The following is a 13,774-nucleotide window of genomic DNA, read 5'->3' on the forward strand; positions in this document are numbered from 1 at the left end:
GAGTTCCCGGGGGGCTCGGGCGGCCCCCGCGCGCGGCCGGAGGGTGGGCGGCGAGGGGCAGAGCAGGTCCAGGGCTCTTTGCATCCCCCCACCTTTCCACGGAGGAATTGTTAAATATTGAGATCGGTAAGACCTTGCTGTTGCCTCCGTACTGATTCTGGTGAAGTTCTCGAGCTCTGCATCATCTCCCTTTAAAAAAAAAAAAAGAGGGAGAGGTGGGAGTTCATGCTCAAGTATGTTTTCTAGGTGAAAATGAGGAGAAATCTAGCTTTTAGTTCTTTACATTTTCTTACATTTTTTATGGCCAACTAACAGCCAAAACTCAGTTTATATTTTCTTGCTTGCCAGAGCACCTGCATTTCTGCTTCCTGCTGAGCCAGTGGGTCGGGAGGTAGGGGCAGCTTGTTTTTAAACTAAAACTCCACAGTGCTGTGGCCAGAAATAACAAGGCCTTTTTAAAAACTCTCTGCTTTCCCCTCTCCCCCTTCTTAGCAGCTTTCAGAGGGCTCCTGCCCTTAGCCCTTCATCAGACCCATCACAGCTTTAAAAATCTTTTTGCCTGCCCCCAGGCCGTGGTTGGTCGAACCTGCCAGGGAGCTCTTGGCTTCGACAGTAATTATTGATTTTTTTTTACTTTGCACGTGGTGGGCCTCATTTTTGTTGCCATGTGAGCGTTCTCTTGGTTCTTAGGCTGGCACCAGGGTTGGAAATGCTGGTCATCGTTGGGGGCTGAGATGAGAGGAGAGACCTGAGCAGAAGAATGCCGGGCACAGGGAGGTGTTGCATCAGGACTTGGCAGCTGCTGCCAGTTTGCGAGACCAGTTGTGAAGTGCTGCAAAGAAAGCTCTTTTCCACTATTTCCTCTATTTTATAGGGTTTCCCCGGGGACAGACTGCAGGGAAGGTGCTGCACTTGGTGGGGAGGCATGTTTTGCCCCAAAATTAAGAGTTTGTTTGCAGGAATCTGGAGGGAAAGTAGCAGGAGTCAGATGACTCCTGCTCAGCCATTGCCTTTGCAGCAAAGAGCCTTCTTCTGCTCCCCAGAACTCATAGCATGTGTCCTGCGAGCCACACTCACCTGCTAAAACTGTAGAAATAGCTGAAGGAATTAAGGAAAATCCCAAAGTAGGCCAGAGCTTAATTCCCTCTGCTAATCCCTGAGAGGGGCTGCTGTGCCCCCCTCACAGCATCCCCTGCACCCATGCTCGGGGTCAGGAGCCCAGCCCACACGTGTGATGGACCCGAAAGTGCCAGTGTGAACACGTGCAGTGCTTGTCTTGAGAGATCTTTATCACCAGATATGATGCTGAGGCCACAGAAACCCTCAATTTATGGCAATTTCCTAGAGAGTTTGTGCAAGGGGGGACAGGGGCTGCAAACCCTCGCGTAGGGGCTGTGGGGATGCTGGGGATGGTGTGTCCATAAGAGCTTTACCCAGAGGGGAAAGGAACTTTCCTCCTTGCTGTTCTCCCCTAGCCTTCAGTGACAGGACAGGTTGGTGGTGGGTTGAGCTGCACCGTTGAATGATGAAGCTCAATTCTGGATAACTTTACACCTGCCTCGAGGCCTGGGAGAGCTCATTTCCATCCCCAAATATGCTCAGGTTTGCCCCAGCCTACCCAGGCCAGCAGCAGCATTTTTGTCCATTCAGCGCAGAAGGAATCCGAGGTCTTGCAGGCCTGATTAATAATGTGTTGAAGCCACAGTGGCTGAGCACTCTCCAAACCCCTCCTGAGCTGTGCTCTGCTCCTCACCCGGGTGTGTTGCTGCATGAAGGGTCTTGAACAAGGGTGGGAGAAGCAGCGGCGTTCACAGGGTTTGCACCTGCGGAAAGGAAGCAGTCCCAGAACTGGGTGGGATTGTGCTGGCACATGGGCAGTGTCCCAGCGGGAGCTGGGGCTGAACTCCAGCCTCGCTCCAGCCAGTTGCTGTAAACATATTGGGGTTTCCAGTGTGATGGTGCAGCTGTGGGAGCCGTTGGGCTCCTTGCAGGGGCACTTCTCCACAGGCAAGTGTGTGCAGACACTGTGAGTGTGGGTGTGTGTGTGCACAGGAAGGAAGGGCAGCTTGCGGTGGAGTGCTGCGCGCCCAGCGATGTCGGGTAGTTTTGTTCCCAGCGCAGGCACACGCCAGCCCTGCTCTTGGAAAAGGATTTATCCTCTCAGTGCCATTGCATCCTCCCTGGCTGAGCAGAGGGAGCTGCTCCCTGTCTCTGCGGATCCAGGCTGGGATGTGGGGTGTGTGCCTTCAGTGTGGCTGTGCGTGGCTGGAGCGGGAGGTGAGAGCCACCGAGCGCTGTCCTGGTGCTTTTCAGCACCTCTGTTCACAGGTGATGGGGATCATGACAGTGGCTCCCCACTGTCATTTTTTCCCCCTCCAGTCTCTGTTTAAGAGCCTGGGAGTGTTTCCCACCTCTGCTCAGTCCAGTCACCCCACTGTCGGCCGGGCTGGGGCTTTCCTCCCAGTTTGTCCAGTGACGGCTCTGCGAGCGGAGGAGCTGTGGGTCACAGTGTGCCAAGGTGGACAGAGGGGCTTGGGGTTCCCATCATGGAACCCCATGGTTTTGCATGTGCAAACCTCCCAGGGCTTTTTAGGGATGCTGTGAGAGGTGTGAAGGATGGGGACGAGGGCCCACATTGGAAAAAGAGAACAGGATGCAATTCCTGAAGTTTCAGTCCATCCTTCAGGACATCCTGAAGGATGTCCAGGGTGTTCCCAACCCTTTCCAGTCCTGTGCAGACCCCAGAGCTGCACCAATCCCAAAAGGTGCAGCTGTAGCAACAGTGCACAGGGCTGCAGCCCTGGTGTGTGAGCACAGGGCGGAGTCCTGCTGATCCCATCAGTCCAGAGGGTGGAAAAGAGAAAGAAAATCTGGTTGAGCAAGAACCATCTCCAGCTGCAGCAGCCCAATGTGGCCTCCGGCTCCTCTCCTGCTGGGAGGAAATTTCCAGCCCTGCACAGAGGAGTAGGGATGCTGTACCCTCTCCTCCAGGCCCTCTCTTGAACCCTTGGCCAACTGCATCCGCAGATCCTGGTGCAGTGGGGCGGTGTCAGTCTGGGATGCTCATTTAGTCGTCATCTGGGAGGTAGAGGCAAGGAGAGCGCTGCCTGTCTGGCATCACAAGCTGGAGATGCTGGTGATGCTCGTAGACAGCCTTGCTTTGAGCTTACCAGCACGTGGGAAATTTGGGAGCTTCCAAACACCCTTTGTTTTGTGGAATTTGAACAAAAATTAGCTGTTGGTGAGACTCGTGGAGTGAAACACGAGTTTCTGCAGATGGTGCATCTCCAGATCTCCATTGTCTGCTCCCATTCCAGACAAAACTTTTTCTTAGTTTCTTATAAATCTTTTCTATTTTCATGCTTCCATCTTTCTGTGCCCCCTGGCAGACAGCCGCTGCTGCCAGGCTGGGCCATGGTTGTACCAAACACGTGGCTCGGGGTGGCTTATCAGCTTTTCTAGATCAGAGCAAGTCCTGTTTTCTCTGAGAGGTTTGAAACAGCTCTTTTAAAAAAAAAGTTCCTGATGTGCGAAGAAAAGTAACTAATGTGAAAAAATCCTTAATTTTTGCCTGTTTCTAAATGATTCTGAAAGGTTTTCATTTGGGAATGATGCCCCGTTCTCTGCCAAACCCAAACTCTGCCTCAGTGCTGTGGCTGCAGGGAGGTCACAGGGCATAGTGGGTATGGGGGTGGCACCACAGAGGTGTGCTGGGGCAGGGCTGGAGGTTGTTCACCTTCTCACCACCCCTTGTGCTTGGCCAGGTGCTGTCTCACAACCTGTACACGGTGCTGTGCATCCCCCACGATCCCGTGGCACTGGAAGAGCATTTCCGTGATGACGATGATGGGCCAGTGTCCAGCCAGGGCTACATGCCATACCTGAACAAGTACATCCTGGATAAGGTGAGCCCCTTAGCCTTGGAAGGGGGGACACAGTGGTGCCTGGGCTGCTCCTGCATCACACGGGAGCCCAATGGCTCTGCTCCCCACAGCCCGCAGGAGGTCACATGCCTTGATGGGTGGAAAAAGGGTGCAGAGAGATGGGGAGCACTCAGGTGAATACCAAAACAAGTGAGAAACGTTTAATTCTCAATGTCTCCTTGGCAAGGATGAAGTCAACCCTTTCCATCAAGGCTCTGGATGCAGCAGTATCTCTGCCCATGTTTCCTGCAGGGCGCAGAGAGAGAAACTGGCCACTTTTTCCTCTCTAACTCTGTTCAAATTTGAGGTGTGACGTCATTTGGCAAAGAGGAGAGGGAGGAGGATGAGGTGCCAGGACAGGAGCAGAGTTGGGGTGGGCAGGGGCTTTCTCCCTTTTTTCCATAATTCAAATGCACCTTTGTCTAGTACAGCCACCACTTTGTCCATGGGTGCTGTTTCCTCCAGGCATGCAGGACTGGCAGCTTTCTTCCACTGTGTGCTCACAGAAGGGGGCCAGAGCTGGGTGCAGTAACCCTTTGTTCCCCTGGCTCTCCTGGCAGTTCTCTATGGGTCTCCATGCCCATCTTTGCCTAGCCTGGAGCTGGTCAGGAGCTGCCCAGTCTGGTCCAGCAAAGCTAATCTTGGCTGCAGGGATCTGGTCTGCAGTGAGTGAGGGCAGAGGCTTCCCCAGCTCCCTCTGCCCAGGGCAAGAGCTGCCCAAGGTCAGCCAGCCCAATCTCCCCATCACAAAGTGGCCAAAATCCTTCTAGTTTCCTTTCTAGTTCTTTGGGAGATGATCTTTAAACCCCTTTTTCTGATTGACCATGGTTAATAAAATCCCAGAAGCAGCCTGAGAAGGGGAAGTGGGTTTTCCTAGTAAGAGAGGCTTTTAGCTTTTGCCACCCACCCGAAGGTTTTCCTCCAGCTCTACTGCCGCAGGCTGCAGTTTCCTCCTGTGCTGGCAGCATGTGGCTCCTACAGCTGGGATGGAGCACCCAGGGACAGCCAAGGCTCCTCACACATCACAGTTCACCCATCTTCACCAAACCTGCTGTGTGAGGCTGCTTGCAGTGCCAGGACATGGTTACAGAAGCTCACAGACAGCAGTGGGGCCGAGGCTGGTGGAGGCATCGTTCCTGCCTCCACTGCTGCCTGCCCCCAGGCCAGCACTTCCCTTCGCTCCCCAGTTCCTCTTTATGGTGGAATGGGATAAAAAGAGACCTGAAGCTGTGGAGGCACTGGGGAGGTTGAAGAGCACCACACTGCTACATGTGCTGCACCACAGGTTTTCTGCTGGTGCTCCAAATCACCCTGTGCTTCTCACTGGCAGGGACAAGAGATTTTAGGAGTGAGAGTTTCTTCCTGCTAGCACTTCCCCCTCAGAACCCCTCTCCGTAGCCCTGCAGCTCCCTGCTCACCCTCAACTCCTGCCCACAGGTGGAGGAAGGTGCTTTTGTCAAAGAAAACTTCGATGAGCTCTGCTGGACCCTCACAGCGAAGAAGAACTACAAACCTGACCGGAACGGGAATAGCGTTGTATCCCACCAAGATGCTTTCAAGCTCTGGTGTCTCTTCAACTTTCTGTCTGAAGACAAATACCCTCTTGTCATGGTGCCAGATGAGGTAGGACTGCCTCTCCCCCCATCCCTGTCCTCCCAGGGCTCTGTGCTCTGGCAGAGCCCTCTTTGGGGGTAACACATCCTGCTATCGCTTCCTGGCACGTCCCACCACATCCTGCAAGATGTGGTGCTCCAGGGGGTGAGAGAGAGCAGGAAAGAGGTGGGAGGAGGGGGGCCTGCTATGCCCACAGCCACCCCCTCTGCCCACAGAGGAGGGAGTGACTTGGGAGCATCTGGGAGGACCCCTCCAAAATGCTGGAGCCTGTCTCCAGTGGGCAGTGGCAGAGCAGAGCTGTCTGTCCCTCTCTGTGGCCGCTGCCACCGGGCGCTCAGCCCCTGCCCAGAATCTGGAGCGTTAAGGGCGAGGTACCAGCCAAAGCAAAGCCTCTGGCAGTAATCTCCAAATCTCCAAATTCCACAGAATTTAGTGGGGGAGGTTCTCCCTTCTCCAGGGTCAGATGAAAGCCCCATGAGAAGGGGGGCAGATCTAGGGAGGAGGCACAAGCATAGAAGCCAAGAACAAGCATCAGCAGAAGGAACTTAGCTGGGCAAGCAACTGCTGTTGGCTTCTACCCCATCAACATCCTGAGATCAGCAGAAAAGTAAAAAAAAACTCCAAAAAACAAGACACAAAAAAAAAGGCAAGAAGGGCCGTGCTGCGCAGACGTAGGAGGGCAACCACACTTCCTGCACCCTGCAAGAGGTGTTTCCTGTTCCCCAGACCATGACAAACTGAACCATCCTTCTGCTTACGGGGCTGAGCAAGCGCATTCACTGCTTGCCCTTCTCCTAGTTAAATGACATTAAAAATCCAGCTGGGGGGGGGACCCTGCTGTGTGTCACCTTCCTGTGTGGCTCCCTGCAGTCACCCACCTGCCTCAATCCCCAGATCGTGGGCAGAGGAGAGCTGGCAGCAAAACTTAAGCTGAAATAAGTCTTCCCCACATCATGTCAACCATCCTGGCTCTTTTTAGAAACACTTTACTTGCAGTTTCAAAACGATGCTCCTTTGGGTCCTGTTCCCTTGCTCTTCCCAGTGATTTTGGAAATCAAAGTGGTGCTGAGCTCAGGGCTGTGCTCTGAGACACCGACCTTGCAGGCTGTGTGTGGGGTCCAGCAGTGCTGGCCTGTTCTCCCTCAGGCTCTTGGCTGCTGCAGAGTTTTCTTACTCTGCAGACAAACCAGCCAAAACATCTCAGCCTTGGGGTTAAAAAGGAAAAACCTCCCAACAGTGGTCAAGCTCTAACCCAGTGCCAACCTCCTGAGCCAGCCTGCTGCCTAGAATGCCTTGGCCATGACCTCAGCCATTGCAACCTCTGGGATCAGGGTCCTGCATCTCCAAGCTGGAAAGAGAGGCGGTCTTGGGCTCTCCAAAAGGGGTCGGTGGGGTGGGAACAGCTCTCGCTTCCCCACATCCCTGAGTTTCCCCATCCCCACAGGTGGAGTACCTGCTGAAGAAGATCTGTACAGCCATGAACGTGGAGCTGAACTCCTGTGAGCTGGATGACTACCTGTCCCAGGAGCCGCAGGGGCAAGAGGGGCTGACGGTCTGGCAGTTCCTAGACATGGTGAACTCAGGGCGGTTCCTGCGAGGCATCGAGCAGGAGGCCATCAGCATGGCCGTGGAGGAGGTGTACCAGGAGGTCATCGAGGATGTGCTCAAACAGGCAAGGAGCCCACATGTCCTGGGGCACGAGCCCTGTCCTGCCCCCATCCCCAGTTTTGATCTCTGTCTCTCGTGTACAGGGATACCTCTGGAAGAGGGGCCAGCTGAGGAGGAACTGGTCAGAGCGGTGGTTCATGCTGAAGCCCAGTGTCCTGTCCTACTACATGAGTGAGGAACGGAAGGAGAAAAAGGGGAGCATTGTGTTGGACAAGCACTGCTGTGTGGAGGTACAGCCAGGGCCACTCGTCAGCCTGGGGACAGGAGACCTGGGAGATCCCCTTCAGACCCCAGGAAGGCAGACCCAAGAACACACAATTTTACATCCAGGAGCACTGGAGCCAGGGGGATGAGGTGGGGTACGAGGGTAACACCATCCTGTGTCCTCACCCTGCAGGTGCTGCCTGACCGGGATGGGAAGAGGTGCATGTTCTGTGTGAAGACCTCCTCCCGCACCTACGAGATGAGCGCCTCCGACACCCGGCAGCGCCAGGAGTGGACGCTCGGTCTGTGCCCACCCCACACCCCTTCCCCAGCTTCCCCGTGCCCCCCTCCATGTCCCCACTGACTGTGGCCTCCCTCTCCAGCCATCCAGACGGCTATCCGGCTGCAGGCTGAGGGAAAGAAATCCCTGCACAAGGACCTGAAGCAGAAGCGACGGGAGCAGCGGGAGCAGCGGGACCAGCGCAAGGCAGCCAAGGAGGAGGAGACGCAGCGGCTCAAGCAGCTGCAGGAGGAGAAGGAGAGGAAGCTGCAGGAGCTGGAACTGCTCAAGGAGGCCCAGCGGCAGGCAGAGATCCTGCTGCAGGAAGAGGAGCAGCGGCGGAGGCAGCAGCACGAGGAGATGCAGAGGACCCTGGAGATCCAGCTGCGGGAAGCTGAGCAGGTGGGTGCACCCTGTGGAGAGTCCTGCCAGGGCTTCGTTGCTCATGGGGTAGGTGCTTCCTTCCCCTTCCCTTCCCTGGGGCAGCCTTTGGACAGGCCTGAGATTCCTGCAGAGCAGGAGATGGGGACAACCTGCCCCAAGGGTATGTAGGGGGGCAGTGAGAGACAAGTGCTGGTGCCAAGCTGGCCAGGGAGCCCATTTCTGACCTCACAGCCAGCACTGGCTCCAAATGATGCAGCCTGTCTCCTGAGCAGGGAAACAGCTTTGCTTTGGACCACTTGCCATGGGCTCTCCCTGTTTTGGGAGATGTCTGGCATCCACCCCGGGATGCAGGACTAAGGGGTTCTGGAGACAGTGGTGGTGGCCCAGCCAGCCGCCCACGCTGATGGCTCCTGTCCCCCCGGCAGGCTCGTGCCTCCATGCAGGCAGAGATGGTCCTGAAGGAGGCAGAGGCAGAGCGTCAGCGCAAGCGCATCCTGGAGCTGGAGGCCATGCAGGAGCGGCTCCAGGAGGCCCTGCAGCAGGAGGTGAAAGCTCGGCAGGATGAGGAAGCTGTGAGATACGCGCAGGCCAGGTAGGACTGGGGCATCCCTCCCCCTCCTCAACCAGCCCCGCTCCCAGGGCAGCAGCTGTGCATGGGAATGTGCTCCCTAGGGCAGCTCAATTCTCCTGGGTACTGAGGTGTGCTGGTGACTTCCCAGTATGCTGGCAGGGACAGGGGAAGCTGGTGGATGAAGTGGCAGAGGGACATTCTCACCTCTTGCTCTTCATTGTCAGGCTACTGGCTGAGGAAGAGGAGAAACTGAAGCAGCTGATGAAGCTGAAGGAGGAGCAAGAGGAATATATCATCAAAACTCAGCGGGAGAAGCAAGTCCTCAAGCAGGAGATGGAGAACAAAAACAAATGTCTGGAAGAGGCACAGAAGCAGCTGGAAGAAGTGAGAGTGAACAGACAACGGGTGGACCAAGACGTCATGGTGAGCATCACATCAGTGCCACATCCCTTCATGTGGTGAGCCCCAGGGGACTTCCCAGCCCTCCGTACTGGGGAGGACACAGCAGCTTTGGGAATCAAGGTGGCATTGCCTCGAGGGTTTCCGAGCTGTGCCATGTGCAGGCACGGGGTGCTGCAGTGGCTGAGACAGGACAAGCATGTCCTGCCCCGTGGAGACAGCTCTGGTGTCCAAAGCGATGTCAACAGTGGGAGTGTGTGGAGGGGTAAGAATTGAAGGAGGAGCAGGAGACCTAGAGGAGGGTGAGCTGGGTCTCCATCCCAGAGGGAACCTCCAATCCAGGCTTACTCAGGGAAGGGAAATCCATGCCCACAGTCCCGAGTTGGGGCAGTGGGGTGACCAGCTCACCCCTCTCCTCCATTCCCTCCCAGGCAGCCCAGCGGAAGCTGCGACAGGCCAGCACCAATGTCAAGCACTGGAACGTCCAGATGAACCGACTGATGCACCCCATCGGGCCGGGAGGTAGGAGACCAGCCAACCAGCCTCCCTTGAGCTGGGGCATGAGCCCAGTCCCCCACCCATCATCCCCTCTTTGGGAGCATCTGGGGGCCAGAAGGATCCTCATCTTTCAGAGAAGGAATGCCTCTTGCAAGGAGAGACTCCACAACCCTTTTTCTCAGCTGAATGGTCAGTTTGGACCCCAGGTAAACAACTCTCTTTTTCTGTCCACCCGCAGACAAGCGTACAAACGTGAGCGGAGGAGTCTTCGCTGGCTACCAGCCCCTCCTGTCCCAGAGAGATTCTTCCCTCAAACTCAAGCAGAAAGTGGAGGATAAAAGCAGTGGCCCCATGACAGACAACAGCGAGGAAAACGTGAGCAATGGTGGGAACAGTGGTGTTCTGCCGTCTCCAGATGTGGACACCATGGCCACAGAGCCCACCAAGTAGCCCAACAGGATGGCAGAGCCCAGCTGGGAATGGTAGGGCCCAGCTTGTCCCTCTGAGCAGACAGTTGGTGCGGCTATCTCTGGGTGAAGCCAAGTGTGGACCAGCACAGAGCCTACAGGGGACTGCATGAGGCAGAGATGCTCCCATTTCCATCAGTAAAGGGCTGCAGCCACCACGTGCCAGGAGGCTCAGGCAGCCCAACTCTGGGGAGAGGGCGGCAGGACCATCTCCTCTGGGCTGCTGGACTCAACTCCCTGCACTCTGGTTTCTACCCTGCCCTAAAAAAGAGGCACTGGTGGGTCAGGACTGCGTGGCTCAGGGCTGCAGTTTCCCCTTGGTTTCTACCACAACCCTTCTGCATCGCCTGCTGAACCCCAGGCTGTGGGGCCCTGCCAGGGATGCTTGGGCCAACGGAGCGTGACCTTCTCATCGCCCCCCCAGCACGGCCAGGGTGTCCTTAACTACCACTGTGTTCCCTGATGGTGGTTGTTAGTCCTAGAGTCACTTAGAATTAGCAGAAACCAACAAGCAATAAAGCTTTTGGAGCCGGTGGCCACAGACCTCCTGCCCTGCACACTGGTGGCCCTGCAGGCACCAGCCCTTTCTCCTGAGCATTGTGGGTTTTGGGTTCCCCCTATAGGAAAGGGCCCTTTGAAAGGAATCAGTGGAAAGTGGCTCCACCAGTAGATTTTGGGTTGGTCTGGAGGGCCAAGAGGGATGTAAAATAAAACAAAAAAAACCCCAATAGCATACACAATCATCAGAGTTAGTTTTCCCAAGCACCTCTGTTTAAATAGTCCCATCACCTGTGCCTTTGGGGTCTTTATTGTCCAGGGCACAGAGCCTCCGAGGGTCCCCCCGGAACAGGTCCTTGGAGGAGCTGTGCACCGACCCTGCGGATGAGCTGCAGTTCGTTGGGGAGATTACAATCTGTTTCCTCCCGGGCGCTCTGGGCGTTCTCTCTCGCACGGCACTGCCCCCTCCCACACCGTTTCACAGTTCTTTTCCATCGTGGGGAGCGGCCACTCCGCGGGGCAGGGACAAAGTGCTCTGTGTGCCCGGGGGGTGGGTGGGTGGCCCCGTGCCCGGTCCCACACAGCTGTGCTGACACACAGCAAGGGCAGGGGTGGTTTGGGGGCTGCAGGTCAAATTCAACACCTCTCCCCCCTTCCCAGTGCACTGGGTTGCAGCAGGATGGTCCTGAGCCCTGTGCATCTTCTGAGGTCCCTGCCTGTCCTGTGCCATCATGGCTGGATCACTTGGACACAGGATCCCTCTACTCTGCACATGTTTTCTGGCAGAGTGGGCCCTTCCCAGCTCGGCCCCAAGCTGCTCGGGCTCCACGTGCACGGGAGACTCATAAAATCATAGAATCAACAGGGTTGGAAAGGACCTCTGAGATCATCAAGTCCAACCCTTCATTTTTTTTTAAAATTTTTTTTTTTTTGGAAATCTAGTCTGGGTTTCCCCCCATTCCGTACTCTGGCCAAAATCCAGTCCGGGGTTTCCTCCACTCCATAATCTAGAAAAATCCAGTCCGGGTTTTTCCCCGGCACGAGAGGAAATCTCTCAGAGGGGCTTCCCTCCAAATAAGCCCTGAACGTGCCAGGAGGTTTCAGCCGGGAGAAAGGAGCTGTGGAAGAAAACTACCCTAAAAGTAGCCAGTTGGGATCATCAGGTTTTCCAGCCAAGAAAAACAAGGAGAGAGATGAAGGAATCGGGTTCCAATTAATAACGATTTGATGGGTGTAGGAATGATTTCTGTATGTTTACAGTCCCCGCGGCCCCCGGCTCGCGCCGCCCCCGCCCCCTCTCCCCGCGCTGCTTTGCCTCGGCCCGCCCTCCGGCGCTCGCTCTGAGCACGTGCGCCGCTCTGTGCGAAGCAGCGGTCCGCGGAGGTCGCAGAGGAAGACACCGCGGGAAGCGACCCGCGGGGACAGATGGCCAGCGCGAGACAGAGCCCGAGGGGACATATGTTCGGCCGCCCCCTCGGACACGCCCCGCCCCCTGCGCGCTCCCGCCCCGCGGACACGGCTCCGGACTGTATTAGCGGTGGCGGAGATGATGTGATGACGTCCACCGCCCTTCCGGACCGCCCCTGCCGGCACGACCCGCGGGCAGCGCCTACCAACTTCCCATGAGGCCCCGCGCCCACCGGGGGGCGCAGTGCCGGCGGTGCCCCGGCAGGGGGCTGTGCGGAGTCGGGGGCGGGGCCCGTTGCCGTGGTGTACGCGGGCGCGAGGCCGACCGGCGGCCGGCCGCGATTGGCCGCGGCGCGCGGGGGTGCGGTGGCGTCAAGGGGGCGCGCGGGTGACGCGCGGGGCGGGGGGGCGGCGGCGCGACCGCGGCTGCAGCGCGCGAGTGAAGCAGGGCCGGGGGCGTGAGGGGCAGGGGCTGGGACGAGGGCTGTGAGGGGACGGCGGGGCGTGAGGGGCAGGGGCTGGGACAGGGATTTGTGAGGGGGAACGGGGGGGTGAGGGGCCGGGGCTGGGACAGGGCTGTGAGGGGAAGGGGGGCGTGAGGGGCAGGGGCTTGGGAACAGGGCTGTGAGGGAGAACGGGGGGCGGTGAAGGGGCAGGGGCTTGGGACAGGGCTGTGAGGGGAACGGGGGGCCCCGTGAGGGGCAGGGGCTTGGGACGGGGCCAGCAGGGAGATGTGAGGAACAGGGGTTGGGGCAGAGGGGACGTTGGTGCGAGGAGCTGGGGCGCGGGGATGGCAGTGACTTGAGGGTTCAGGCTGTAGTTCCTGCTTGGGAAATCAGGGCAGACAGAGGATGGGACGTGGCCCACACGGGAGGAGGCTGAGGGGGACAGTGCCCATCTTCTGTCAGGGTGAGGTGGCAGAGGGGAATTGGGCTGGGGATTGAGGGTACCAGTGAGGGGCGCTGCTGGGGTCTGGGGCTGGAAGGAGGAGAAGCAAGAGGGTGAGGATGGTCAGTCAGCAGAGCATCTGGTGAGGGGTTGCTCAAGGAAGAAGGATCTGAGAGTTCTTTCCCATCCCTCATATTTCCATGTTCTGCTCCCGCTTTCCCTGAGATCCCAGATAAAGGACATGCTTTTTGGGAAGGAATCTATCTTTTGAGCCCCCACATGTTGGAAAAACCCCTGTGAACAGACTTGGGTGGGCAGAGAGGCAAGAAAGCTTTGGATGTGCTGTAGGGTCTGGACAACATCCCTCGTGGCAATACAGAGGGGTCTGAGCAGTGGCCACTCCTCAGTTGGAATCCCAGGGCAGGTTACAGTGTCGGTCTCTAAACCAGTGACCCATGGGTTGAGGCAGCCCGTGTCCCATTTCTCGTTTCTGCTCCACTCTCCTCTCCACAGCCCTCTCCATGCAAATCCCTTGCTGCCTTTGGCAGAGGATCCTCTTCTGCACAAACGTGCTCCAGGCTGTGCTGAGGTGGGAGTTTTCCTAGTGACTTACCATGTGTCAGCCAGGGACATCAGAGGAAGAGTCCAGCAGGGATGTGCTGGCAGGTTCCCTCCATGCCCTGCTGAGCTGGTGCAAGTGTTGCCTTGTGTGTGGTGTGATTGGGCATGTCCTGGCATTTAACTGTGAGCGGGGCAAGGTGAGCCAGTCATTTAGGTTTAATTCTCAGATCTCTGGCAGCAGCAGCAGCAGCAAAGCACTGGTCTGTGATGGGAGAGAGTTCAGGGTGTGATTTGTGCACTCCCTGTGTGTGATTCAGCCCTCGTTGACGGTGTCAAGGCTATGCTGATGGGCTTTACTGCAGGTGGAGGAAGCCAACTCCTGATGTGCGACTGGAGCTGGAATGACTTTATT

At 57.0% G+C, this 13,774-nt stretch overlaps 1 protein-coding gene across 1 annotated transcript; it reads left to right on the forward strand.

Annotated features, from left to right (window-relative positions):
* The first annotated feature begins 2,229 nt into the window (after window positions 1–2,229).
* On the forward strand, window positions 2,230–10,729 carry DEF6 (DEF6 guanine nucleotide exchange factor). Its single transcript, XM_029962517.1, has 11 exons — window positions 2,230–2,277; window positions 3,765–3,905; window positions 5,361–5,546; window positions 6,982–7,209; window positions 7,289–7,435; window positions 7,603–7,711; window positions 7,793–8,091; window positions 8,499–8,665; window positions 8,869–9,067; window positions 9,475–9,565; window positions 9,780–10,729. The coding sequence occupies exons 1-11, from the start codon at window positions 2,230–2,232 to the stop codon at window positions 9,989–9,991; spliced, it is 1,827 nt and encodes a 608-aa protein (XP_029818377.1). The 3' UTR covers window positions 9,992–10,729.
* The last annotated feature ends 3,045 nt before the right edge of the window (window positions 10,730–13,774 follow it).

Source organism: Manacus vitellinus, unplaced genomic scaffold (assembly GCF_001715985.3).
Source record: "Manacus vitellinus isolate BGI_N305 unplaced genomic scaffold, ASM171598v3 scaffold_47_pilon, whole genome shotgun sequence".
NCBI classification, from domain to species: domain Eukaryota; kingdom Metazoa; phylum Chordata; class Aves; order Passeriformes; family Pipridae; genus Manacus; species Manacus vitellinus.

Bases quoted from the DNA above. Each gene is read 5' to 3' on its own strand.
- DEF6 (XM_029962517.1), top strand. From the start codon at position 2,230: ATGTGGGGTGTGTGCCTTCAGTGTGGCTGTGCGTGGCTGGAGCGGGAG. The intron at 8,666-8,868 runs GTAGGACTGGGG...CTTCATTGTCAG, and splicing joins GTGAGATACGCGCAGGCCAG to GCTACTGGCTGAGGAAGAGG. The intron at 9,068-9,474 runs GTGAGCATCACA...ATTCCCTCCCAG, and splicing joins GGGTGGACCAAGACGTCATG to GCAGCCCAGCGGAAGCTGCG.